Source organism: Lithobates pipiens, unplaced genomic scaffold (assembly GCF_037356315.1).
Source record: "Lithobates pipiens isolate NorthernLeopardFrog02 unplaced genomic scaffold, aLitPip1_a1.2 Scaffold_18, whole genome shotgun sequence".
NCBI lineage: Eukaryota > Metazoa > Chordata > Amphibia > Anura > Ranidae > Lithobates > Lithobates pipiens.
The window spans coordinates 373141314-373169266 of record NW_027507758.1 but is presented as its reverse complement, the minus strand read 5'-3'; the positions used below and the strand labels follow the sequence as shown (position 1 = coordinate 373169266).

The window sequence follows — 27953 nt, the reverse complement described above, 5'->3', positions numbered from 1 at the left end:
CCAACCTTGTGCAATAACTTGAGACACCACGTGGAACATAGCACGCATGCGCACTTTCATCTAGAAGCCTGCTTGAGTTAGGTACAGCAGCAGTACTCTCAGCCAGCAGAGGGCAGTGTGGGGACCATTCCGCTTACGTGATTCCGGTTTGCACTGAGTTGTTGGTTGAGGCCTAGTCACGGGAGATTGGGGCTGTAATAGAAGTACGGAGCGTGTTATCACATACACGGGGAGAAGCCAGCTTGTGCGAGGAGCCTTGTAGGCGGACACCGGGATGGTGCCGCAAACAGCTAACATGAATGAAGTCATTGACAAGATCGACATGTCTCTTGGTATGTATGTGTATGACAGATAGGGCAGCTTATGTGGAGCGGGAAGACGCTGACCATCCCCCTATTTCTGGCACTTCACAGGGCTTTGTGTCCTCATTGACAGAGGCTCTTCATATGAGTCTACGAGGTCCTGCTAGTCTGTCTCCCTGTGTCAGTAGCTGGAAATCCCCATTCACAATGCCCAGGCTGCTGGTGACTGGACCCTTATGGCATCCTCCAGGGTACACACAGACCTGTGCCATTGTTTTCACCTATTACTGCGCTTATTTATCCTTATCAACATAATATACGCAAAACACCTGCTGCAGAGCGGGCGCCAACTCCAGATTTGCACCATTAGGTCCCTTTCACACTGGCAATTCAATCAGACCCCTCTGTCCATTTCAGGTGGACCTATCAGAAAGATCCGTGCATCCCTATAGACTGGTGGGTGTAAACAGACTTTTATATGTTTACACCCGCCTACATCCAGATCAGATCCTGTCCGCAAATCCCCCCCCCCCCCCCAACAAAAGAACAGAAGTGGAACTGTCCTGTTTCATTTAAAGCGGAGTTCCACCCAAAATTGGAAGCTTCCCTTATCTGACCCCTCTGGTGCCACGTTTGGCACATTTTGGGGAGGGGGGAGCGGGTACCTGTTTTTTTGAAAGTTATTCATTTTTGACAGGTACCTGTCCCCACTTCCGAGAGAGATCATTTGGAAGTTTGCCCCCCCCCCCCCTGCCGCCGGGCCATTCAGAAAGCGAAGCGAGCTTCGCACTTACACAGTAGGAAACCCTCACCATGAATGGCGGCGGCAGTACCCAAGAGCCAACAGAAAGATGAGCTGGGGTGCCGACATCGTTGGATTCAAGGACTCAGTATGTGTAGCTGCTGACTTGTGATATTTTGCCTGGGGGGGCAGAACTCCGCTTTAGCCCCCATTCACATCGGCACGCAGCCTACATCAAATTGCAGCCTACATCAAATTGCAGCCTATTGCCAGCAATGGCAGTGTTCCAATTGGTGCGATGCTGCACCGATTTTCCAAAAGTAGTTCCTGCGCTCCTTTTGGCGACTTCAGGGGCGATTTCAATATACATCTGTCCTTGAGCCCGCACAGATGTCTTTCAAATCGCCCCTGAACTCACACTGAAATGCAGGTTTGAAATCAGATTTCAGCTGAACGCGCACGATTTCAACCCGCCTTCAGTGTGAACGAGGGCTGAAGCAGATCTGATCGGTGGGTAGTCAGGTGTAAATGGACATTAGAGGCGGTCTACTCCCAGCCGTCTATAGAGCAGAGTGGACACGGACAGATCTCACTCTGACCGCTCTGTCCTCTTTCTCTCTCCTTTCCCTGCCTGGTTCTGTCTGTGTTGTCCACCTGCTGTGCTCCAGTCAACGGGATCTGTGTGCTGAATTCCATGCTCATTGAAAGGCAATATGTGGGTCTTGGGGCACCGCAAAGTCAGTCGCACCCATTCAACCTATTCCATTGCCCTATCAAGTCGCATTAGAAGTGGCACCGGTGTGACCAAGAGATGTTGCTGCTGCCAAATGCAGGTCTATAGGACCACTCTAGAATCGTGTGCAGTGCATGCAGTTGCAGTGTGGTAGTATATAATTTAAAGGGATAAATCGGGCAGTGAGGCGGCTGCATATCACCCTGGTGCCGCCTGTCAAACATCTCTGAAAAGTGATCTGGACATAGATCTTTTTTTCAGAGGAGCAGCAGCAGTCCTTGCTACACGTCTGAACAAGCCCTAAGCCCTGATTCACATTGAATGCAACTTTAAAATCATGCAACCTCACAGGTCAAGTATGCAAGTTGCACCTCAAATCGCAAGAAATGGTGCAGGAAACTTTATTTTTTTTTAATTGGTGCTGCATCAATTTGGAGTCACACCGATTTGAACAGTTCCATTGTCAACAATAGGGTGCGACTTGTCATGCAGTTTGGACCTTGGTTGGATCAAATCGCATGACAAGAGGCACGAGTGTGAACTCAAACCTTACGTTCAAACTTGCACAGTTGTACAAGCTCTTCTATACTGAAATTGCAAGCTGTGAGCAATTTAGAGCAAGTCAGATAGAGCTTGCCTCAATTCCTGGCAGGAGGTAGTCCAGTATCATCTAACTCAGAAGTCTCCAAACTCTCTAAGCTCAGGGCCCATTCACACTAGGAACTGCATGTGAATTGCACAAGAATACTGTGTGATTCACATACAGTGCGATTTCAGGCCCATTCATTTTGAATGGGCTGAAATCGTACCACACCAAAATTAGTGCATGCAATACTTTTTAAAATGAACGCATGGCATGGTACTTCTGTGCCGTGTTATCCTGCGCTGGCAAATGCAGTGTTTGCAACTTGCATTTGGGTTGTCGTTTACGTTGACCCCCGCAGCAGATCACAAGGGTAGTGCGATTTGACTGTGGTGCGGGAAGCTGCATGGAAATGCGTCTTTCCTGTACTTTATTCTAATGTGAACAGGCTCTTACTGTCCGCCCGTGAAGGGAATCCAGGCTGTGACCAGTGTCAGTAAACGATGCCTCAGCTGGCATTCTGTGAGAATAAAATAATTATATAACGCCTGTGCTCAGTAAGAGGAGAAATGGTGCCCCCTGTTTGGTGTCAGTGGGAGGAATGGTGCCCCCCGCGTTTGGCGTCGGTGGGAGGAATGGTGCCCCCCGCGTTTGGCGTCGGTGGGAGGAATGGTGCCCCCCGCGTTTGTCGTCGGTGGGAGGAATGGTGCCCCCCGCGTTTGGCGTCGGTGGGAGGAGTAGTACTTAATTTTAGTGGGAGAGATAGTGCCCCAAGGACTGTATAAAGGCAAGCTAAGGGCCACACTTTAGAGGCCACTCCATCTAGCTCCTTACTTCCTAGCCTTACCGTTCCTGGCCTGTCCCTTTCATTCATTGGATTTTAACTTTTTCATGGAGGCTCAGCATCACAAGTGAGTATTGCCTATATATCTTTCTTTACTTAGGACAGACTGCAAACAAGTCTGAATTCCCACTCCTGTAGACTAAAATCAAACCATCAATTCTTCCCAAGTGCCAGCCCACTGCTTACATTAGCGATTCCTGAGAGAAGTGCTAAGGAAGGATACTGTGATGTTTTCAGAAAGCTATGTACATCACTCTGTTGGTCCCACCCTGATCTGCCTGTATTAGACCTAGTGTAAGGCTGGGTTCACACTGGTGCGATTATAGACATTGCATGTGATTCGCAATGCGCTGCTACAGATCAAATGTGATGTCTGTGAAACGCAAATTCAGCTGTATGGATTGTATGGCTGAATTTGCATTGCATTCGCCTCAAAATGGTGCAGGACCCTTTTTTTTTTTTTTTTTTGGTCTGCACTGGAGTCGGATCGCATGGTTGCGCACACTCGTGCGATCCGATTCCTGCGCCATTTGACAGTTCACACTGCGATATATGAACCATTTTGGGGGTGTCATTCATTTTCTATTAACACTCGCAGCGGTTCGCATATGGCAGTATGAACTGCCTGGGAGTTGTATGCCATGCGGGAACCGCGCAGGATTCACACTGGTTTTCACATTGCGCTATTGTAAACCGGCATATACAGAACTTGTTTACAATGAAAGCATGAAAGACTCCACTTTTTTTTTATTTTTTTATTTTGGTGTAATTGTTTTTGCCTTCAATATTTGTTTTTCTGTAGAAAGATGTAGTGTTTTTGGCAGTGCATCTCTTTTTATGGCCTGTTTTAGTTTTAGCCTGCTGGGTCAAACTCACAGGAAAGGCATAATGTGCGTGTCATCTTCACCAGCATATTCATTATTTGGTATTTTTTTACAATTTAAAATGGTTTTCATTTCAGCTCACTGAACATTGAGACTTATTTTTTTTTTTTTTTTTAGCAGCAGCAGTTGCCTGAACTTACTGCAAGCACGTTTTTATATTAACAATTATTGCAGATTTTCAATGTAAAAGTCAGTCTGTATAAATTTGTCGGTTTTTCTACCTTTGATCATAATGTGTCTAGTTCCACAACTTTAACATTTTTTTTTTTTTCTTTTTATATACAGTATAATCTGTATTTATTTTTATAAAGGTTACACACAACTATGTTGTGTAATCAATGATGCATATACTTGATCGGTAAATAAGCAGATTATAAGCTTTCCAGTTTTACAAGTGTGTCAAAGGATGTAAATGGCAGGTTATTCATTACTGATATTCACCACCTCCCTGCTACACACACCACAAAGGGAATCGAAAGATATTGGTGACACTTGTTGAAATGAAAAAAATAAGGGGGAGACTGGTTCCCATTCCAGTCATAAGCGGCACGTGTAGCAGCAGAAGGTATAGCCCAACATTCTGTCTAATATGGTAATATGAACTATTCAAAATTCTGGATTACTGCATTTTTTTAAAATAAAATATAGGGGCATGTAGCGTTTTTTTTTTTTTCCCCCCCCATTTGCACACATTAAAAAAAGTGGAATTCCAACTATAACTATGTACTCCTTAAGTTAATGTAAACCCTCACCTATACCCAGTGTATCGAACAGCCTCAGAGATGAAATAAATCTCCATACATAAGTTATACATGTATATCTGCTGTCTTCAGCTTTATAAATTCTTTAGAAAGTGAACATTTTGTTAGAATTTTTGCTTCCTCTTTCAGCAGCAGGAGGGGAGTCTTGGCATATGCTGTTTGACAGCTGATTGATGAAAAGGCACACCCCCCCCTCCACATAGGCAGAGGAAGAAAGAAACATGTAGAGCTGTGTTGTGAATTGATCAGCTCTCTGCTAATCTCTTTATAGCAACCTCCTGACACAAATTTTCACCTGCTTTTATCTCTCATGTGGGAGAGCTTGTCAGAAGTTATCATGCTGATAACAGGAATGAAGAAGCAGAAAGACACAGAACATGGTGCTTAAAGTGTTGTTAACCCAGAAACCAAAAACACGGACTCTGTTCCTTTAAAGCATGTTACACAGCATAGTGCTTGTGCTGTGTAATTTGGCCCCCTGTAATACCTGGCTATTCCAGACTGGCTATACCCTCCCCTCCCCACAATAATCATGGCTGCTGAGCTCCTAACATTGTGGTCTGTTTTGTGTGCCTCCATCATTTGCAGCCTGCTATACTGTGTCTGTCTCTTCTGTCCTCCCCTCTTAGCGTGTCACCCCCCCCCCATTGTAGGAATAAAAAAATATACCTATACACTATTCGTTCTGTATCCTCATACAGTGCAACCCCCACCACCACCCATCGTTTCTGTGTTTCATTAAAAAAAAAAACCTTATCTTCACCTTATCTCACGGCGGCTACCGTCGATCACGTGACCAGCCGTATCCCCTCTCTCCTCGCACCCTGCTGACGTCAGTGGGGAAACCTCGGGCCCGCCTGCTGCTTCTGCAAGATGGGCAGAGAGGAGACACAGCTGGTTACATGAGCACCGGGAGCCATCCTGAAATACGATGGAGGAATTTTTTTAGGGCCAGTTCACACCAGATGCAGTTCCTTGGGCTTTTTTTCTGCACTAAAAATGCATGCACAGTGTTTTCTATGTATTCTAATGTCTCTAGTTCACACCATGCAGTCAGTTTCCGGTTGGTTTCTGGTGCAGAAACTGACCGGAACCGACTGTATTTGTGCAGAAAAAATGGAACTGCATCTGGTGTGAACTGGCCCTTAATGAAACAGACAGGGGGACATTTTATTAGGATACAGATACCGATAGTGTATATTGCTGAAAGTGGGTTAACATTAACAACCACTTTAGGTGATAAGTAAACACTACAGATATACAGTGGGGGGGGGGGGTGGCTTGCGGTGTGATGGGATAGGAAGCACAGTGTGAGAGCTCTGCCGAAAACCTGCACATTTCTCCTGCTAAAAGAATCCTGTGGCACCTGCTTTGCCCGCTAACAGCATTGGAGGGTTCCCCTCACTCTCCTCATGCCACCGCTGTAATTTTTTTTGCACATTCCGGCGGCGGACATGTCCCGCAAGAGCAGTAAAGATAACATGCAGACAGCAGAGCATGGAGACCAAGATGGCGCAGGGAGTCAGCTCTCAGCTAAGGAGGCACCCATGAGGATGTTCAGCGGCGCTCTGGGGAATGGAGGCACACCTAAAACACCCTCCCAGCTCATGGATGGCACCTGACATGGACTCTCCAGCAGAGGCAATGGAGTAGGCATGGCCAGAGGATGAAGAACAGCCCTCCCCATGGGATACGCTGAGTACATCTGCTCCTGTCACAGAGCCCTAACAGACCAGGACAGTCAAACCCCTGAACCGACATTGAGAAATATTTTTGCAGCAGTAACTTCCTGCAACACCTCCATTACCTCTCTAACTACTGAGAGCAAAGGAGTGAAGTTAGAACTGAATATGGTTAGGCAGGACATGCAGAATTTACGTGACCGCACAGCTGCACTGGAAGACAGGGTGAGCAATGTGGAGGATGATGTCACCCCCCCTGCATAGAGAAGTCCGCCATATGCATTATAAACGGCCACACAGCTCGTCTAAAAGATATGGAGAACAGGCAAAGACGCAGCAATGTTCGTGCGGTAGGCATACCAGAGCGAGCGGAGGGTAAAAACCCGGTGTCATTTATTGAGAATTGTCTGATTAACACTTTTGGTAGAGATTCCTTCTCACCAATGTTTGCGGTGGAACGCGCTCAGAGTCCCACCAAGGCCACCTAAACCTGGGGAGCCTCCCAGACCGTTCCTGTTCAAAATGCGGAACTTCAAAGATTGCAATGCCGTACTGAATCAAACCAGGACCAGAGCTACTCTCATGAAAATGGATAATACCCGCATATCCTTTTATCAGATTTCTCTGCTGATCTTCAGCGTTGCAGAGCCAAGTTCACTGCAAATGCGAAGTTGCATATGCCATGCTTTACCCGGCCAAGCTTAGAATCGCAGCTAACAGCGAAATGCAGTTCTTAAAACCCAGCTAATGCTTCACTGTGGCTGGACTGGATGGAGCACACACGCAAGAAAGCCCCAGCACCTACGCTCTGAAGGGGACCTGACTTAATCCACTCTTAACAAGGAGAAGCAAATGTCCTATAAGAAGCTTTGAACATATTTGTTTTTTTCCCTTAATTTTCCTGCCAGGCAGAGGAAACGACGAATGTAACTTGCACTATTCTTTAACAAGTTGGACCTGCAAGTCCCTTTGAATCGAAGTTGTACTGAGAAGTTGGGGCCCCTTCCCCCTACATTTGTCCTGCGTGGACAGTTATTCTTTCTTTTTATTTTTTAAATCTTTTTTTTTTTTTACCCCCATGGGTTGGTCACATGGGTTGATGTCACATGGGGACTATGACATCGTAAGGTATGTGACCATACCCATGTGACATATACCATGTGACACCGCCCCATTGTCACTATATAAGTGACCGCACAGCGCGGCTCTGGCATTCCGGCCGGAGAGAGCGACGTGTCAACATCTCCTGGGGGGGAAGAAGAAGAAGAAGAAGAACGGAAGGCGGCGACAGCGGCGACAGAAGACCGGGCCACCGCCTGTAAAAGAGCTACAAGAAGGCGCGGTGGCCCGGCAGAAGAACCGAAGGCGGCGACAGAAGAACGGAAGGCAGCGGCGACAGAAGACCGGGCCACCGCCTGCAAAAGAGCTACAAGAAGGCGCGGTGGCCCGGCAGAAGAACCGAAGAGGGGGACAAGACCCCCGAAGTCGGGAGAAGAGGCCGGCGGCGGGGAGGAAGAAAGCCGGGCTCCTCCGCTAGTAAAAGAGCTACACGAAGATAGCGGAGGAGTCCGGCGAGAAGACCCCCGAAGACGGAAGACCCCCGGAGCTGTGCAATAAAATATTTTTTCTCTGTGTTGTGTTTTTTTTTTTTGTACCTTATTTCACAGGTGAATGGGTAGGGGTACATTGTACCCCATACTCATTCACATAGGGTGGGGGGCCGGTATCCGGGGCCCCCCTTATTAAAGGGGGCTCCCGGATTCCGATAAGCCCCCCGCCCGCAGACCCCGACAACCAACGGCCAGGGTTGTCGGGAAGAGGCCCTTGTCCTCATCAACATGGGGACAAGGTGCTTTGGGGTGGGGGGGCCGCGCGGCCCCCCCTTCCCCAAGGCACCCCCCCATGTTGAAGGCACGCGGCCTGGTACGGCTCAGAAGGGGGGGCGCGCTCGCTCGCCCCCCTTTCCTGGCCGGCCGGGTAGCGTGCTCGGACAAGGGTCTGTTGTGGACTTTGGGGGAACCCCCACGCCGATTTTTTTCGGCGTTGGGGTTCCCCTTTAAGTCCATTCCAGGCGGCGGAGCCCGCGACGTCTCCTTCGCGGGCCCCGCCTACCTGTACACGCGCTCGAAATGGGCGGATTTGCCTCCGCCTTACGTGGGCGAGTCCGTTCATTTCAAAAGTTGAGCGAACTGTTTGGCAAACAGTCCGCTCAAAAAGTGCCGTGTGTGGCCATGTCCGTCCATGCTAATTTTGAGCGGACTGTTTGCCGAAACTGTTTGACAAACAAAGTTGGGCGAACAGTCTGCCCGTGTGTACGCGGCCTTACAGTTTACAGGATGCACGGACAATCTTTCTTTTTTTTATTTTATTTTTTTATCTTTTTGCTCCATATTACGGGGCTTTTTTTCTTTTTGTCCATACAATTGGCTGCTGTAGGCAGTATAAGCAGTTCATTCCTTTTTTGCTTTATCTTACCAACCAGAGATGTAACTAAGTGGACGATGCCACCTTACCCATACCTGTGTTTTATCTTTAAAGCTGTCAGGTGGAGACACGAAGCACATATTGGTGAGTCTTTACACCTGACACAGCTAACTTTGCATGATTGCTTATTGGCCTCAACATGTCGAATGCTTACATCATAGTTTCATGGAATGTGAGGGGGCTGGGTGGCGGAGTGAAGAGTGTGGCACTTTTTTCCATGGTGAAGGCTTATAAACCTTAGGTGATATGCCTGCAGGATAGTACCATATCTACACTTAAAAACCATGGATACCCCACCCAGTTTCACTCTGTCCACTCAGCCTACTCGTGAGGAGTCAGTGTTCTTATTTCATGGATGACCAATTTCCAATTACTACAATCCATGATTGACAGGCAGGGATGCTATGTGTTCCTATTATGCAAAATTACATGTTTAACATGCATAATTGCAAATATCTATATCCCTCCACCCTTCTCATTTTGAATCTCTGAAACAGCTCAATTTATGGCGGCATATCCCGGGGTTCCGGTCTGGGTGATGGGAGATTTTAACAATATAATGGACAGATATACAGTGGGGGTGGAAAGTATTCAGACCCCCCCCCCCCCCCCTTACATTTTTCACTCTTTGTTATATTGCAGACATTTGCTAAAATCATTCATTATTTTTCCTCATTAATGTACACACAGCACGCCCATCTCATTATTAAATATGGACTTCAAAATACTGACATAACTGTTAGCTACTAGACTTCTGCTGATCCTACAGCATGTTATTTTACCTGACCAGACAGGTTTTATGCCCAAAAAGGCTACGGATATTAATCTGTGCAGGGTCTTCACCCATACTAAGGCCCTGAAACTTCTAGTGGAGAGATACTAGTCTTTCTCGATTTTAGAGAAGGCCTTTGATTCCCTAGACTGGAAATACATGAAGGTGGTACTAGAGATGTTTGGGTCCTCGGTTCCGGAAGTGGATTGATATTTTATATCATTGCCCCATAGCAGCCATAAAACTAAACAATATGTTATCAGAATCTTTTCCATTGCATAGAGGCACTCGCCAAGGATGCCCTTTGTCTCTGATTCTTTTCTCCTATTATGATCGAACCCTTGGCTGTGGCCTTGCGAGCCTATGAGGAGGTAAGGGGGATAACGGTGGGTAGCTTGACCGAAAAAAAAAAACTGCACTACATGCAGACGATATGGTTCTTTTTTTTTTTTTTGCAGGACTCCGAGAATTCCCTGTTGGCAGCTTTAGACATTCTTAATTCCTTTGCTCATTTTTCGGGTCTGAAAGTCAACTGGGGGAAATCCCAGATTCTCTCACTTAAGACTCCATCCCCCGGATGTGAGATTCCCGTAAATTGTCCCTTGCAGAGAGTAGAGCTGATTAAATATCTGGGGATACATATATCCAACTCTGTATCAGACTTTATTACTTTGAATGTCGATCCACTTTTGACTAAACTAAAATCCAGACTACACTCATAGGTAGGGTGAATTTAGTAAAATTTTTATTTTTGTGTGTGTGTGTGTGTGTGTGTGTGTGTGTGTGTGTGTGTGTATATATATATATATATATATATATATATATATATATATATATATATATATACACAATTATTGGATACGAGCTACATATTCAGAAGAATAGATCAACTTATAACGAACTTCCTGTGGCAGAGGCGACACCCCCGAATTAAACTCCGGATGTTACAACTGCCATAGAAACAAGGGGGTCTGGCGATCCTGGACTTTCACAGATATTTCCTAGCGGGTCAGCTAGTATTTTTGCACGGGCGGTTTACTCTACCTGAGGATGACACTGCCAATACACTGGAGGCGGCTGTTGGTTCGTATGAGGCGCTGGCACACCTACCGCGTCAGGGCTCACGATATCCATGTGTGCAACTAGTAGGGCATGGGTAGCGCGACCAAGATGGGTAACACACCTGCGATTTCTCCTCACACACCACTTTGGAAGAATCCTAAATTAATGCACCTCTATGAGTACCCTGATCCAGTCATCTGGGCTAAGTTTGGTATTAAGGTGCTGGAGGACATAGTGGGTGGTGGGAAACTTCTGCAGTTTGACACCCTGAAAACTAAGTTTAATCTTCCCAACACTCAATTGTTGCGTTATCTTCAGCTCAGACATGCATACAATGCCCAATTTGGAGATATTGGTGTTACCTTGAAGGTGAGTGATTTGGAGTCTCTGCTGAGGGAGGACACATTGGACAAGGCCCTGTCTACAATATATAAACAAATGTTTGGTGAGGGAGGAGATCTACTTGTGAAGTGTGGGGTGAGGTGTTCCCCCAGATGGACGGGGATGACTGGGATATTAACTTTACTAGATTGGTCTCTGCTAGAGACCAGCTCACCCAATTTAAATTCTTGCACCGTATATATCTTACTCCTGCTAGAGTGGCTAAAATGTTCTCTGCCCAGTCACCTGGTTGCTGGTGGTGCGGTTGCCTCACTGCAGATGTCATGCATATCTTTTGGAATTGCTTGAGTGCCCAAGCTGTTTGGAAGGGGGTCACAATTTATAGCAGAAGTAGCAGCTATTCCTATACAGCCCACGATAGAGGTGTGCCTGTTGGGTTTAGTAGACAATCTAGCACCATAGACAGTAATGCGTATCTTGCTGACGATCCTAATTTATTACGCTAGGAAAACGATAGTGTTATCAGGGAAAAAGCCTAATCCTCCATCTGTATCGGCATGGAAGGGGGTAGTAAACAGAACTGCTCCTTTCTACAAGGCTACATATATTAGCAGGGGAATACCACAGAAATTTGATAAAGTGTGGGGCGTTTGGATGAATAGTGAGACTACGGTGGTGGATTGAGAGACACAGTGGAAGGTACCTGTTGTGGGATTCCACATGTATATAATTATTTGAAATATTGAAATGTATTACTGAATGTCATTAGGGAAAGGTGGCCTTATTATTATCCTGATCCTGTCACTGAGTGAGGGGCTGGAAGGAGGAGGAGAGAGTAAATGCTGAAAAATGTAAATGGTTCTTTGTGTGGCCCATTGGGTCTTGTGTTTACATGTTATGTTAAAAAAACAACAAACAAAACTTAAAAAACAACAAAACAAAAAAGTACACACAGCACCCCATATTGACAGAAAAACAAAGTATTGTTGACATTTTTGCAGATTTCTTAAAAAAGAAAAACTGAAATATTACATGGTCCTAAGTATTCAGACCCTTTGCTCAGTATTTAGTAGAAGCACGCTTTTGAGATCTAATACAGCCATGAGTCTTTTTGGGAAAGATGCAACAAGTTTTTCACACTTGGATTTGGGGCTCCTCTTCCATTCCTCCTTGCAGATCCTCTCCAGTTCTGTCAGGTTGGATGGTAAACGTTGATGGACAGCCATTTTTAGGTCTTTCCAGAGATGCTCAATTGGGTTTAAGTCAGGGCTCTGGCTGGGCCATTCAAGAACAGTCAGAGTTGTTGTGAAGCCAATCCTTCGTTATTTTAGCTGTGTGCTTAGGGTCATTGTATTGTTGGAAGGTAAACCTTCGGCCCAGTCTGAGGTCCTGAGCACTCTAGAGAAGGTTTCATCCAGGATATCCCTGTACTTGGCCACATTCATCTTTTGCAATCAGTTGTCCTGTCCCTGCAGCTGAACCCCCCCCCCCCCCCACAGCATGATGCTGCCACGACCATGCTTCACTGTTGGGACTGTATTGGACAGGTGATGAGCAGTGCCTGGGTTTTCTCCAGATACCGCTTCAAATTAAGGCCAAAAGGTTCTATCTTGGTCTCATCAGGCCAGAGAATCCTATTTCTCACCATCTTTGAGTCCTTCGGGTGTTCGCTTAAAAAAAACACCATGTGGGCTTTCATGTGTCTTGCACTGAGGAAAAGCTTCCGTTGGGCCACTCTGCCATAAAGCCCCGACTGGTGGAGGGCTGCAGTGATGGTTGACTTTCTACAACTTTCTCCCGACTGCATCTCTGGAGCTCAGCCACAGTGATCTTTGGGTTCTTCTTTACCTCTCCCACCAAGGCTCTTCTCTCCTGATAGCTCAGTTTGGCTGGATGGCCAGCTCTAGGAAGGGTTCTGGTTGTCCCAAACGTCTTCCATTTAAGGATTGTGGAGGTCACTGTGCTCTTAGGAACCTTAAGACCCCTTTTCACACCAAGGGCATTTGCAGGTGCTATAGTGTTAAAAATGGCTCCTGCAATCCACCCTCAAACAGCTGCACTATTATCTCCAGTTTGAAAGCCCGAGGGCTTTCACACTGATGCGTTGCGCTGGCAGGACGTCGGGAAAAGTCCTGCTAGCAGCTTCTTAGGAGCGGTGTGTTTACTGCTCCTCCACCGCTGCTTCCCATTGAAATAATGTACATACAAACCTACGAAATAATGTACATAAAATACATACAAACTGTATGAATGACTTTTAGCTGCCATATTTTCCTTTACAATCATTTTTGTTTTTTAAGGTGGAATAAGTCGGGCTAAAACAATGGATAGAGATAACAGGATTAAATTTAATAAATATTTGCATGTGTAAACTTTCTCAACCTATAACAAGGTGTTGCTTGAGGGCCCAATATAGTGGATAGATGGTGTGAAACAGGTAGCTCCAGACAGGAAAATATAGGGGGGGTATGGAGTGGCTTGGAAAGTTGAAAAGGCCCCTTGCGCGCGCACACACATGTTCGTTTTGATGGACTCCACTTGCTCAGCAGGGATCACTCTGTTCATTCCCGCTGAGCTGGCGGGTGACAGGTCCGTCTCTACACATATGAATATGGAGACCTTTTGAAATGGAGTGTGAGTTTTGTCCAGGCTTTTTGGCAACTAAGAACCAGATACTGTGTGTAGCCAATTTCTGTTGGAATGAAAAGAGGCCTGAAATCTTATGATGGAGGATGACGAGCATACTCTCATCTTGATGGATGATTTTTTGAAACCGCATTTGAAGGGAGGCCAAACATTCTGGACCAAAACGCAGTTGGCTTTGAACAATACCTCCAAATGTTAAGTAACTCACCATGTTGACAACACCCCCTCTACTTGGGCCTTATTTATTTTTATTTACAGGATCTTGTATAGCATCAACAATTTACACACAGAGCTGACAGTCCAATGTCCCTAACTCACATTTATACACACTAGAGCTAATTTAGACAGGAGCCAAGTAACCTACCAGCATGTCTTTTGTGCGTGGGAGGATCCCAGATTACCACATCAAACTCGTGCAAACACCAGGCAGGTTGTTTGGATTTGAACTGATGACCCTAATGCTGCTATGTGGAAGTGCTAACCTCTTAGCCACGGTGCTGCCCATTTTTCAATCAAATGTTTTCTTTTTTTCATATCGGCAATGCTGATCTCCTGCAGCTGTTGCATCTTATATTACAGAGTACATCATCACAGACGCCTATAGTCTCCATCAATAGTGCATGACAGGGTAACAATGCATGGGTAATAATTGGAGAGGGGGGAAAGAGAGCCTTGTCGCCACATAACAGGAGGAGCCTGCACAACAACCTTCATTTCAGGATTGCTAGCTAGTATTAAAAAAAAAAAAAAAAAAAAAAAAGATTTTTAAAATTACTTTTTGAACGTACATTAACATTTGGAGCCTATGGGTTTTTACAGACTGCATATTATTTATTTGAAACAAATGGAAACTGCATACAAATGCATTCAATTTAGTTCTCTGCACCACCGAGAATACATAGAATGTTTCTCCCTCACTTTACAGAATATATATAAGCAAAACGTTTGTTTAACTCCTTCAGATCCATGCTATAGCCAAATGACGGACCTACTTTTTCCAGGAGGCCATCGATAGACCTCCTTCCCTTTGCACGCTCACCGCGTGTCCTGCATTGAGTCAATGAGACTTGGGTCATCATAGATCAGAGTAAGGGGTCGATCCCGGCCTCTTACCACATGATCAGCTGTCAGCCAATGATAGCTGATCAGGTAATATAAACAGAAGATCGCTAATCGTTTTTTTTTTTTTTTTTGTGTCTTGTTTTTTTGTCTTGGTTTCAGTTTGATGCGTGTTATATGTTATGTTACGTATCAGAGACCGGTAATGTAATATTGAAGTTTATTGAGATTACAATGTGCCTGGCTGCTGACCTTCTCTTACTATCCCTGTAATTTGTGCACAAGGATGCAGAACTTGTGGGCACTGACAGAGGACGGAGAGTTTGTGTGCAGTAGTGAGAGCCGCTCGGTGTATGTGAAACTGTCAGGTAATATAACTAGTGACAAAGATCAGCTGTCAAGATGAAGCGATGTCAGGGGTGGGCGGGCCTGAGCAGCTATAAGTCACCAGCCAATGACTGAGTGCCGTCCCCCCTCTACAGTTAGCAGAGATGGAATTGCATCCCTGCTCCCTGTAGATAGGACTACAACTGGACGTCGCCCTTCCCAGGCCAATTTTCAGCTTTCAGCGCTGTCGCACTTAGACAATTGTGCGGTTGTGCAACACTGTACCCAAATGACATTTTTTTTTTTTCAGAAAAGCTTTCTTCCTGTGGTATTTAACCACTTTGCGCCAAGGCCAATTCTGACATTTCTCTCCTACATGTAAAATGCCTAATTTTTTTTGCTAGAAAATTACATAGAACCCCCAAACATTATATATGTTTTTTTAGCAAAGACCCTAGAGAATACAATGGCGGTCGTTGCAACTTTTTATCTCGCACGGTATTTGCGCGGCAATTTTTCAAACACGTTTTTTTCAGGAAAAAAAACTGTTTCATGCTTAAAAAAACAAAACAGTAAAGTTAGCCCAATTTCTTTGCATAATGTAAAAGAGGAGGATACGCCGAGTAAATAGATACCCAACATGTCACGCTTCAAAATTGCACACGCTCGTGGAATGGCGCCAAACTTTGGTATTTAAAAATCCCCATAGTCGACGCTTTAAATTTTACTGGTTACATGTTTTGGGTTACAGAGGAGGTCTAGAGCTAGAATTATTGCTCTCGCTCTAACGTTCGCGGCGATACCTCACATGTGTGGTTTGAACACCGTTTTCATATGTGAGCGGGACTTACATATGCGTTCGCTTCTGTGTACGAGCTCACGGGGACAGCGGCGCTTTACTTTTTTTTTTTTTTTTTAGTTTGACTTTTATTCCTATTACAAGGAATGTAAACATCCCTTGTAATAGAAATATGGCACGATCGGACATATTTGCAGTGAGATATGGGGTCAATAAGACACCATATCTCACTTCTAGGCTGGGAAGCATAAAATAAAAAAAAAACTATCCTGGCTTCTTAGCCAAATCGGCACCTCCGAGCGTTCATGGAGACTCCGGGGACGATCTGGTCCACCGGAAATCTCTATGGTAACTTCCGGGGGCCGGCGGATCCTGTGACCGACTCACCGATGGAAGCGGTGAGTCGGTACAAGCACCGGAGGATCAAGCGGCGGAACAGCCGATATGATCATTCTTATGGTGCAGGGAATCGGCGGCTGAAAACGCTGATATCTGAATGATGTCTGTGGCCTCAGGCATCATTCAGATATAACCACCGAAAGCCCATGATGTCAATAGACGTAGTATGGGCGCCAAATGGTTAATACTAGTGGTATTTTATTTTTCACTAAATTACATTGGGGGGGGGGGGGGGGATTATTTCTGTTATAAAATTTTTAAAATAAGTAATTTGTCTTCACTAATGTGTGAAGCACTGGTGAGGCAGCACTGGGGGGGGGGCACTGGTGAGGTCGTTCCTGACGTGTGATGTGCTGACCTGACCCGACCCGGAGCCTGTCCGGGGGGGGGGTGGTTTACTGGGACCGGAGTGCCCAGAGGATCAGATCCTCTGCAAGCTGGCCACCAGTTCCTGCTGCAGGGAGTCTCCCCGGACGGTGCCTCCAGTAGACCTGCACCCAGCGGGAGGGAGGAGAGAGCCGCATTTAGAGACAACGACCCAGACGCCAGGCCGCATTTTCTAGTCACAAATGCGACCTGGCGTCTGGGATTTGTCAAGCTCTGGTTTATAACATGGTCAATTTGATTTAAAATCTAAAAAAAAAAAAAAAAGGCCCCTGGGAGGTACTACTGCACAAACTGATAGAAGGCACCAAGCGAGAGCACCCACATATTCTCAGCCATGAAACAGATGATCGCAAAAGTGTGGAAGACACTGATTCTCAATTTAGACAAAGTGAAAAGTCGGGTGCATGGTACCCTGGTGATGATACTGACACAATACATTTTTACGTACTTGGCAGCCCTGGCTAGATTACTTGCTTCCCGGCACTGTAATCTAATATGATGTGTTATATTCCTTCCCTTCTCTCTCTTTTTTTTTTTTCCTTCTTTTTCTCTCCATCTTTCTTCTGATCCACTCTGGCTTGGAACTGTCTTTTTTGCCCACAAGTAAGAGTGATGCCTCTTTGTGGTCCCATGGATGGCTATGTTTTTATTTTCTAGTTTCATGGGCCTCAGTTGAAGGGCCCTTTTTGGGAAAGAAGTGCATGAAAATTCCAGGCTTTGCTCTAACTGACCACCTAACAATCCAATGTTGCTTGGATCAGTTAGCCTTCATTTCTGCACAATTACTTAATGCTCAATATTTGTGGAGGGAAACTCCTTTTGAATTTGTTCTTTGCCCAGTGTGATCCATTTTTCTTGTTTCTGATGAAACATAAAGTGGATGTAAACCGTCACATATACCCAGTGAGGTCAACAGCCTCGGATGATACATAGAAATGAAACAAATCCCCCTGCATACGGTTTACAAGTATATCTGCTGTCTTCAGCTTTATATATTGTTTAGACAGTGCACATCCTGTTAGAACTTTCCTGGTTCCCATGTAGGTGTTGATACTTGCTATACACTGTGAGACAGCTGATTGGAGAAAATGTGCGCACACCCCCTCGCCACACATGCACAGGTTGCCTGTGTTTAGTTTAGCAGTGTGCTAATCTATTATAGCAACCTCCACCAACCCACAATTCTATCTCCCATCTCAGAGAGCTTGTCAAAAGTTATCAGGCTGATAATGGAGAAACAGAGCAGGACCAGACATAAAGCTTTTAAAAGAGATAAGAAAACACTGTAGATATATGTGCACAGCTCAAATGTCATGAATCGGGTTTATATCCACTTAAGTTGAAAAAGTATTGAGGGCGCAGCAAACTATTTTATGACGACATTGACAGCCTCCATATTTCTTTTATTTTACAGGCTTCCTGTAGGGTTAAAGTTTGGGTTTAGTTCCTGGTTACTTAGACCTGAGTGGAATATGAGGTTTGCCTTTTTTTTTTTTTTTTTCCCCTCCTGAAATTTTTAGTTTCTTTTAACACTAACCTCCCTCTCAATGCTTTTCAGTCACTAACCTGGAACAAGTATACAAAATAGGATAGTCTAACACCGTTATCCACATATTTGTCAGGGGAGCCAGTTGATCAGCATGACAACTAGCCTATTCAAAAGGAGAGGTTGGGTATTGCAATTATTTCTCAAGACATGTTTTCTTTAAAGTAACCTTATGTGTAACTGTGTAGATGGTTACGGAAATAACTGCTAAGTATTAAATATTCAGCTTATAAATAACTAGTTGGTGCACAACATGGCGCACACTCTGCTCACATCTCTCCCCAAAGACCAAGTTATCACACACTGGACACACAGCTGCCTGATTGTTTCATTGACTCTCTGGCTTCAGTATTTAGACCGAAACAAGTCAGCAATCCTAATCTGCATGCTTGAAGTGGGTTAGGCTCCATTCAAACAGGCGCTAAGGCCTGTTTACCATGAAGGGGCTTTATGTTCTGGCGTCTCTAAACTCCGTGGGAGCCCCATTTGTTTTTTTCAACATAAAAGTTTAATTTCCTTGCATTTATTTCGGTCTTCTATAATCCCCTTGTAATGAAGAGTTCAGACTAGCATAGGGAGGGTCAACGCTCTAAGGTAGGGATATGTAATTAGCGGACCTCCAGCTGTTGCAAAACTATAAGTCCCATCATACCTCTGCATATGGGTGTCATGCTTTTGGCTGTCAGTCTTGCTATGCCTCATGGGAATTGTAGTTCTGCAACAGCTGGAGGTCCGCTAATTGCATATCCCTGCTCTAAGGCACTCTAACTTTGTTGCAGAGCACGTATGCTGATTGTAATTATGTCAACTGAAGGATGGTGCTTTCTGTCCAGGCAGCGGGCTGAAAGTGGGTTCATGACAATGAAGTTCTGCTGCTGAAGACAAGGTCAAGAACCTGGCTGAACTTTCTGGCAGAGGTTTCTAGATCGTTAGATCAACAAATTAAAATGAGAAACCCTTTGGCTGTTAAAATTGTAGTACACATATGGGAAATGTTTATGTCTCTCACTTCGGGCGGCACAGTGGTATAGTGGTTAGCAGTAAGAAGGGTTGCTGGTTCAAATCCCAACCACAACCCTACCTGCCTGGAGTTTGCATGTTCTCCCTGTGCCTGCGTGGGTTTCTTCGGGGTACTCAGGTTTCCTCCCACACTCCAAAGACATGTAGGTAGGTTAATTGGCTTCTGTCCAAAATTGACCCTAGTATATGAATGGGGACCTTGGATTGTGGGCTCCTTGAGGGTAGGGACCTATGTGAGTGTGCAATGTACAGGGATAGGGACAATTGTAGACACTCACTCAGGTTGAACTGGATGGACTGGTGTCTTTATTCAACCTTGCTAACTATGTAACTTGCCTGGAGAACTCTGCAATTACTGATAAATATTTTGCAATAACTATTTTAATGTTGCCATGCACTTACCAAGTTTTTGTTGAAATTCTTTTTTCTGTTAGATGACATTATCAAGCTGAACAAGGAACAACAAAATAAAGCCACCTTCAATGGGGGAGCACAGACAAATTCTTTTCAGTGGTTTCAGAACAAATGGGGTTCTCGACAAGCAACAGGTAAAAATAATCTCCGCTACCAAAGTCATTTTACAATAAGACTTCTTTGGTGCGGGTGCACTGCCCTGAATGGACCTAGAGTGTGTTCTGGGCTATGCATCCGCATGGTTGTCACATTTGGGAGCAGCTGTTATGCCTGTGCAGCTACTACATTCCAAGAGACGGCAATGGGACTGCTTGCACGGAGACATACGTGATACTTGTGTATCCCCATGCAGGTAAAACATTGCCCTGCATTGGGCATAGATTAAAATGCCTCATGTAAAATGAGGCCTTATGCCTAATACACTAGATGAGAGAATCGGACAAAAAATACCACTTTCAACCCTTCCCACTTTTCCGGTTCCCCTCTCCCAACTTTCCCTACCGACCCCCCCCCCCCCCCCCCCCCCCCCCCCCATCCCATCTCCTAACCATAGGAGGGGTGCGGAGAGCGGGGCCACATGTTAAGTGGACCTGCTGTCGGCATCCCCTCGTATATTGACTGAACAAATGAGGGTGGGAGATACTCTAAGCCCCTGTACACACGGTCAGAGATTTCCACAACCAAATCCGTTGGATTTTGTTCGTCGGATCTTGTCCGAAACTGTTGCATACACACGGTCGGACAAAGTTGGTGAAAAATCCGATCTTTCAGAACGTGATGACGTAATTTCGTTACGATGGGACTACATTCAGGCTAGTAGCCAATAGTTTTGATGTAGGAATTTGATCTGAGCATGCGTGGCACTTGGTCCGATCAAAATTCTCTACACATGATTGGGGTATGTCCGATCGGCCTCAGTTGTGAATAAGACTGAAGATGATTTACTATATGTCTTTCTGTAATGAAAGTACTACTTGCTTGAATATCGCTTTGTTGTATGGTATTACTTCTGTTTTGTTTGCCATTATCTTTAATGAAAGAAATTTTTCATGGGAAAAAAAAAAAAATACCACTTTCAGAGTGATCGTTCGATAATCTGATCATTAGTACACAACTTTCGAGAGCTGATCACGACATTTCATGCAAAATGTATCCAAAGGGACAAAGTTTTTCTCGTATGATAACAGAACAAACTATTTTCGTGTAATTGGTATAGTATTAGTACGGAAAAAAACGAGACAAAGTTCACGCATGCTCAGAAATTAAAATACCTGACATCACTTCCGACGACGTATGCTGTGCGGTGTAGTTCACATCTGTGTTTTCTATGGAAAGGGGCAGGAATTTGTTTCTGGTTTTTAGTTCCATAGACTTCAATAGATCAAAAATGTGTATTGAAAAAGGCAAAATGCACCTGGAATATTCAAACTGCGTAGGTGTGAATCAGGCCTTTAAGATTGGTTTTACTGCTAATAAGACGAGACATACGGGTGAGCAGCTGACAGCTGTGGGATTACCAGAGTACGGCTAGCCATACATTGTACAATTTTCTTGTACAACTTCCCTTTAGAGTTACCAAAAACCATATAATACAAGGTCAAATCTATACACTTTCAATTTTATGCAATCAGACAGGCTCTTATACTACATAGTTGAAGGTAAATCTAAAGAAAATTTAATAAGAAAATTGTATGGTGTATGGCCAGCTTTAGACCCTTTCAAACAAATTTTTCTGATCGGGTCAGTTTTTCAGCCAGATCCAATGGGAATCTCCAGTCTCCTCTATGGAGCATTAGGTTTGAAGGGAATGGAAGGTCCGTTTTTATACCCACCTACCTCCTATCCAATCCTCCAAAAACAAACTAAAGAAGGATCTGTTCCCTTCCATCTGTGCAGATTGGATTGGAGGGAGTTGGGTGGAAAAGGACAGCCTGACTATTTACATCTGACTACCCATAGAGGAGAGCAGGCTGTGTCCATGTCCGCTGCATAAGTAGAACAGACACAGACATGTCATCCGCTCAGCGGACAGATCCCCCACTGAGCAGTCCACCCTATGTGAAAGGATCCTAACAGCTTCTCTGCACTGTCACTTAATCCTCCTTGATGTATATGCATAACTACCCCTGTGAATAACAACTGTGTGGGCTTTGTTATATTGCAGTTATAAATGGATGTTTAACCTAACTGGAACATTTTAATTTATTTGTTCAGACAACGGAGTACAGGGAAGGAAAAATGGCACGTTTGGGGTTAAAACCGGCTTAGCATTACGGAAAATGAATTCTTGGAAAGGTGTCAGCCCGCTAAACCGCCCTCCACTTAGCCTAAGGGTAAGCTGTGCCTACTTGCTTTTTGTGTCTGTATAGAGCCGTAGGCTCCAGTTTCTTCCTAAAATGTTAGTTGCTTGGCTGCCATGCTAATGCTTTGAATTTTGTACTTTGTTGGGCCTCCCATACATGGTTCTAATCTCGGCTGGTTTAGCAGGAATCAGCCGAGATTCTAACCATTAATGGGCAGACTGAATATTATCACTAGTGGCTATAGTCGCTGCTTGTGATAATTGTAAGTGAATCTGGCAGGCTGGTTGTATGCAAGTTGAATTGATCCACTTGGTATATTCAGTCTGCCCACTAATGGTTCAAATGTTGTCTGGTTCCTGCTAAACCAGCCGAGATTCGAACCATTAGTGGGCAGACTGAATATACCAAGTTGATCGATTCAACTTGGGTACAACCAGCCTGCCAGATTCACTTACAATTATTACAAGCAGCTGCCATAGCCACTAGTGATCATCAGAGTCTTCTCCCGGCTGGGATGGCTTCCCCTGTCGCAGCCCGCTAAAGAAGTCCAGATCTGTGGGCGTGTCGACAGGCCAGAGCTTGGATCTCGAGATGTCACTGTACTCCCCTCCCAGCTTTACACACCCAGTGCACTATATTTACAGCTGGTAACTGAGATGTCCGTGACAGACCTTCATTTCCCAAACTCAGTGTAGGAGAAGACCTGATTGGGACAGCCGACAACAGTGTAAATGTGCCTGAAGCTTTGTTAATGTTGGAAACTATATGAGGGTGTTCAGCTAGATTACAGAATGTGACTTTGATCCGATTTTTGCTCACTTTGCTTGTGCAGAGAGCTTTGGAAACTGCAGCTCAAATTGCACTATGAATCTCACCACTGATGTGTGAACTAGGGCTGATGGTCATGGTCCAGAGGAGCTGAGTGGGCAGAAAGTGCCATTAGACACTTCCAGCTCTGAGCTCTGTCAGGCTGAGACTGCCCATGCATGAGTCTCCCCCTCCTGTTGCAAAAATGGGGAGGATTACAGATGACCGGCTGCTCTTTTCCTTGCCAGAGTGTGCACTAATGAATTTTGCTGCTTTGCTGAGTAAGCTGCAATGTTCAGTTTAATTTTTTGTTTTCAACCACTTTAATGGCTCCTTGTGCTGGTTCCTCCCTCTCCTTCTGTGAGGGTTGTATGTTCTTTATAGGTATTAAAAGCGCATAGAGACATTTTAAGACCCCTCTTTGTCTTGTACATTAATCAAATGTGCCCTTGACTTTCACGTTTCATTTCATAAACAGGCGTATACTGGTCATGTACACTGCTGCTGGTAAACGGACGAACTGTTCCTGGACCCACCTCTGTTATCAGTACATGTACACTGGTTCGTTTCTAGTCGTTTCTAGGCAGTTGTGTTTTAGATGCTTTTTCTGGAACCCCAAAAAATGCATTTAGAGGCATTTCAAACGCGGCTAAAAGCAGAAACTGGCGTTGTAGCCACGTTCCATTTACAGGCATTTTTCATTTTGGCTATTTAAAAAAACAAATTATATAGATAGATAGATATGATATAGAGAGAGGGAGAATTTTTTTTTTTTTATATAATATAAACGCTTCCTTCTAGACACAAACACGGCACGTAAACGTGGCTAAATGGCTCTTTTTTAGATGCCGGTTTCTTGCTGTTAAGTTAAATCTTTCAGGAGAGGTTGAACAACATCCCGTGTACATGTAGCCTAAATGGACATGAATGTATAATGATTTGTGCTGATTGTAATCGGTATACATCTGCATTCCCATTGGAATACATTACTGTCCATTTTCCATCCACAAAAATAGTTGAAAAATGGACAAACAGAACACCTGTTGAAGGAGACTTGAAGGGAGGGGCTTTGACAATAATATACAGTTGTAGAATTCTAAAATTAAAAAAATGTATACCAACTATATTGCCTTTTATCATTTTATGAAGAATTCAGAAGGTCAATGGTCACCCTTCAGGAGGCGAACAAATCTTTCAAGACGTCTAGGGTTTGTACCTTCTCTGAAGAGAAATTATTTTCATAGGTAAGGTGGACATGTAATGGCAGTCTCTAACTTTTTAGGGGATCTGTTCACTATATATTTAATTCTGCTTTTTATTATTAACTTTGGCTCTGTTTTTATCAGTGTTTTGCTGCCTCTAGCATGTTTTTTTTGTTTTTAATTCTACTTTTGAAGTATAACTAAAACGTTTTTTTTAAGTGGAAAGGGATTAGAACATATGTCAGTTTTTTTTGTTTTTTTACTGCTTTGTGTCCTTTAGGGAGAATCCCCCTCTGTTTGTCCTGTGTACCATTTATCACTGGGAGTGAGAGCATTCCAAATGTTGGGTTGTCACCCGAACAGGATTGGAAGTGACATCTTCCAATGGGGACACGTGTTCTGGTGACCCTAGTGATATTCAGGAACGCATTCATTTTGGAGACATTTCCTCTCTTTTCCTATTTTGGCTGTGAAACGGGAAGTGGGGTGTAAATTTCTCTAATGGGACACAGATGGCCATAAATCTAACGGGGTTTATAACCCTCCCTTCCTCTTTCCAAAGTGGAAAAGACTTTTTTACCTTTAGTTCTAAATTCTCCCATCCTTTATAGCCAAGGATGCGGTCATCTGCAGTTGCCAGATCAGTTTTGAAACGAGCTATTTGCTGACTTGAAAGTTCAGTTGAGAGTAAAAACAATTTTGACAGTTGCCATTTATGTTGACTAGTAGGGCTACCAGTCAAAATCGCAGATCCGAAATGAGGTGTTAGTGATACCAAATTATATCTTTATTTTCCAGAAAAATACATAGTCCTGCAATCTATTGTAAATGAAATAGTTTTGTGCTGTGTCGCACCCCCCCCCCCTATGTTCTCTGTGAGTTTTCAAACCTCCCCTTTTCCTTTCTCTCCTCACTTCCCTTTGTTTGGAATAAGCCTTAGATGTTAGTTGCAGTTATGTACACTGCTGTATGCACAGTGCACTCTAGAAATCCCATAGACCAGGGATCTGCAATTAGTGGACCTCCAGCTGTTGCAAAACTACAAGTCCCATCATGCCTCTGCCTCTGGGTGTCATGCTTGTGGCTGTCAGAGTCTTGCTATGCCTCATGGGACTTGTAGTTCTGCAACAGCTGGAGGTCCGCCAATTGCATATCCCTGCCATAGACCCTAGTCTATCTTTGTAGCTAGCAACAGATGGTAGCTATGGACCATAGAGATCAAATGTAGCCACCCTCTGACAGGAAGATGGGTCACAGCAGCAAAAGAAAAAAACAGAATTTGGAGGCTGCTAAGACATGGAATGTATTTTTTATTTTTTTTCTTTACTTGAAAAGGATTTCGTCTTTAAACCAGCATTTAGTGTCACTTCAAAGGTTAAGAGGGTTTCCGGTAGCCTTGAGGACTGCAGGAAAGTTTTGAAATTTGTGTAAGAGAATGTCTTGAATTCAGGTCTTCCAGAAGGCTTGAAAAAACTTGTTAGATATGTTGATTTTGTAGAGTGTCTTTTAAATGGTACAAGGTGTGCTTCAAAAAAATCCCTGCTTCTATTTCATTCTGCCTCTGCTGTCATTTTTCAAAGTGTACAAAATTCAAAATGTTGTTTCCTTGAAATATGCCAACTAAGGCAGGGTTCACGCTGGTACGATACGACAGTGCGACTTCATGTTCGACTTTGGTCCCAACAATACCATCCTGGACCATACCAGGCCACATACCCTCAACATATTTGGGGGGGGGGGAGGTCCCCCCCAACCCCAAAGAACCTTGTCCCAACCAATGCCGATGGGGACAAGGGCTTCTTGACAACCCTGGGCAGTGGTTGTTGGGGGGGGGGGGGGGGGTCTGCGGGGGGGGTCTTATCAAAATCTGGAGGCCCCTGATCCAGATCCCATCCTACCATTATGTGAATGAGTATGGTGTACATTGTACCCCTACCCATTCACCCACAGAAAGTGACAGAATAAAAACCAGTACACGGGTTTTTGACCGTCCTTTATTGAAGCAACTCCAACATCTCTTCTTCTGATTTGTTCTTCCTCTGGTGATGTCTTCATCCTCTAGTTCTTCCCGCTGCGCTGATGTCTTTTTCCACTGCTGGTCGTTGTTCCTCCTGTTTCCTTCTTCCTCCCATCTTCCCCTGATGCTAGCAGTTGTGTGAGCTCCGCTCTGACAGTTCTTTTATGGACACAGGGCGTGGACATCCGGTGATGTCATCTGGAGTCCCACCCCCTTGTGACCTCACACACTGGGGGTGTCACGTGGGGGCAGGGTCTCCGAGTGACATCCCCCTTTCCTGACCTGCTGGGCTGCATGCTCGGATAAGGGTCTGGTATGGATTTTGGAGGGGGGGGGCCCGTACATACATACATACATACATACATACATACATACATACATACATTCATATTTATTTTTTGCGGTGGTGGGTTCCCCCAAGAAAAATCCATACCAGATCGAAAGGGAGTCATGCAGTGTTTTGTGGTATTTGTTTTTTTTTTTTTTTTTTTTTTTTGGCGTGGGATTCCACTTCAAGATCCTCAGAGCACAAGTCGCATGCCAAACTCGAATCAGTTGTGATGATGACCTGACTTTAATGATATTGATTTATACACGTCACTCGATGTGCTCCCAAAGGCAGAGCTTTTGTCATACCAGTGTGAACTCAGCCTCAGTTTTCTGTTCAGTGTTTGTATACAGAATATCTTCCTACATGATTTCATCAGTTTTTTTCAGAATCTTGTACAGCTCTTGCATTATAATTTTGGGCAACCTCAACAATAGGTGTGTTGGTTTTTTTTTTTTTTTTTTTTTTTTTTTTTTTTAACCACTTAAGGACCAGCCTCGTTTAGAGATTTAGGTGTTTACATGTTTAAAACAGTTGTTGTGTTTTTTGCTAGAAAATTACTTAGAACCCCAAACATTATATGTTGTTTTTTCCTAACACCCTAGAGAATAAAATGGCGGTCATTGCAATACTTTTTTTCACACTGTATTTACGCAGTGGTCTTACAAGTGCCTTTTTTTTGGAAAAAATCACTTTTTTGAATAAAAAATAAGACAGCAGAAAAATTAGCCCAATTTTTTTTTTTTTTTTTTTTTTTTTAATATTGCGAAAGATAATTTTACGCTGAGTAAATTGATACCCAACATGTCATGCTTCAAAATTGTGCCCGCTCGTGGTAATTAAAAAAATTTTTTTTAAGAAAAATTGGCCCTTTTAAGAGCTATGGGCGGAAGTGATGTTTTTTGACGTCCCTTTCGCCCAGCAATTGTATGGAGAGGGGGGGGGGGCAGCTTCCCCTCGCTCGTCTCCATACTTAACAAGCAGAAGGACGCAATCTCCTTCGCTGCTGCCGACAGCTCCGGTAAGCGGCGGGGGGGCCCCCCTCTCCCGCCACCACTAAAAGTGATATCACGGCGAATCCGCCGCAGGGACCACTTTTATCTTGTAGCGGACCGCCCACTGAAGAAAAGGATACCGGGGTTATGGCAGCTAGCTGCTGCCATAACGGTATTCCTCTTCAAACAGCTGCCGTAAAACTGGCGGGCGGTCCGTAAGTGGTTAAATTCTTGACAAGCTTAATGGATGGTACTGCTTTATTTATAACAACGTTGAGACTTTTTGGGTAGTAATATTCCCACATGGCAATCAGGTTGAGAGAACACGGCTCAATTCACTAAAGAATATCTAATGAGATAATTGAATCACGTGACATATTTTTTCAAGTGATCTCATGAGATCCTGAAAATGTCAATTCACTATCGCCTCATGAGATATTTACCTCACAAACCAAAAACATGAGGTAATTAACTCCTAGAATTGTTAGTCAAGGAAGGAAATAAATGCATGAG

The 27953-nt window shown here is 44.4% G+C and overlaps 1 protein-coding gene across 1 annotated transcript; it reads left to right on the top strand.

The window, feature by feature from the left end:
- Positions 1-80: 80 nt before the first annotated feature.
- FYTTD1 (forty-two-three domain containing 1) lies at positions 81-24142 on the top strand (the record flags this gene model as incomplete). Its single annotated transcript, XM_077487697.1, is given in 4 exon segments — positions 81-332; positions 19809-19922; positions 22003-22121; positions 24048-24142. Coding segments are annotated over 4 exon segments (386 nt in total), but the record flags the coding sequence as incomplete, so codon positions are not given.
- Between the last annotated feature and the right edge of the window lie 3811 nt (positions 24143-27953).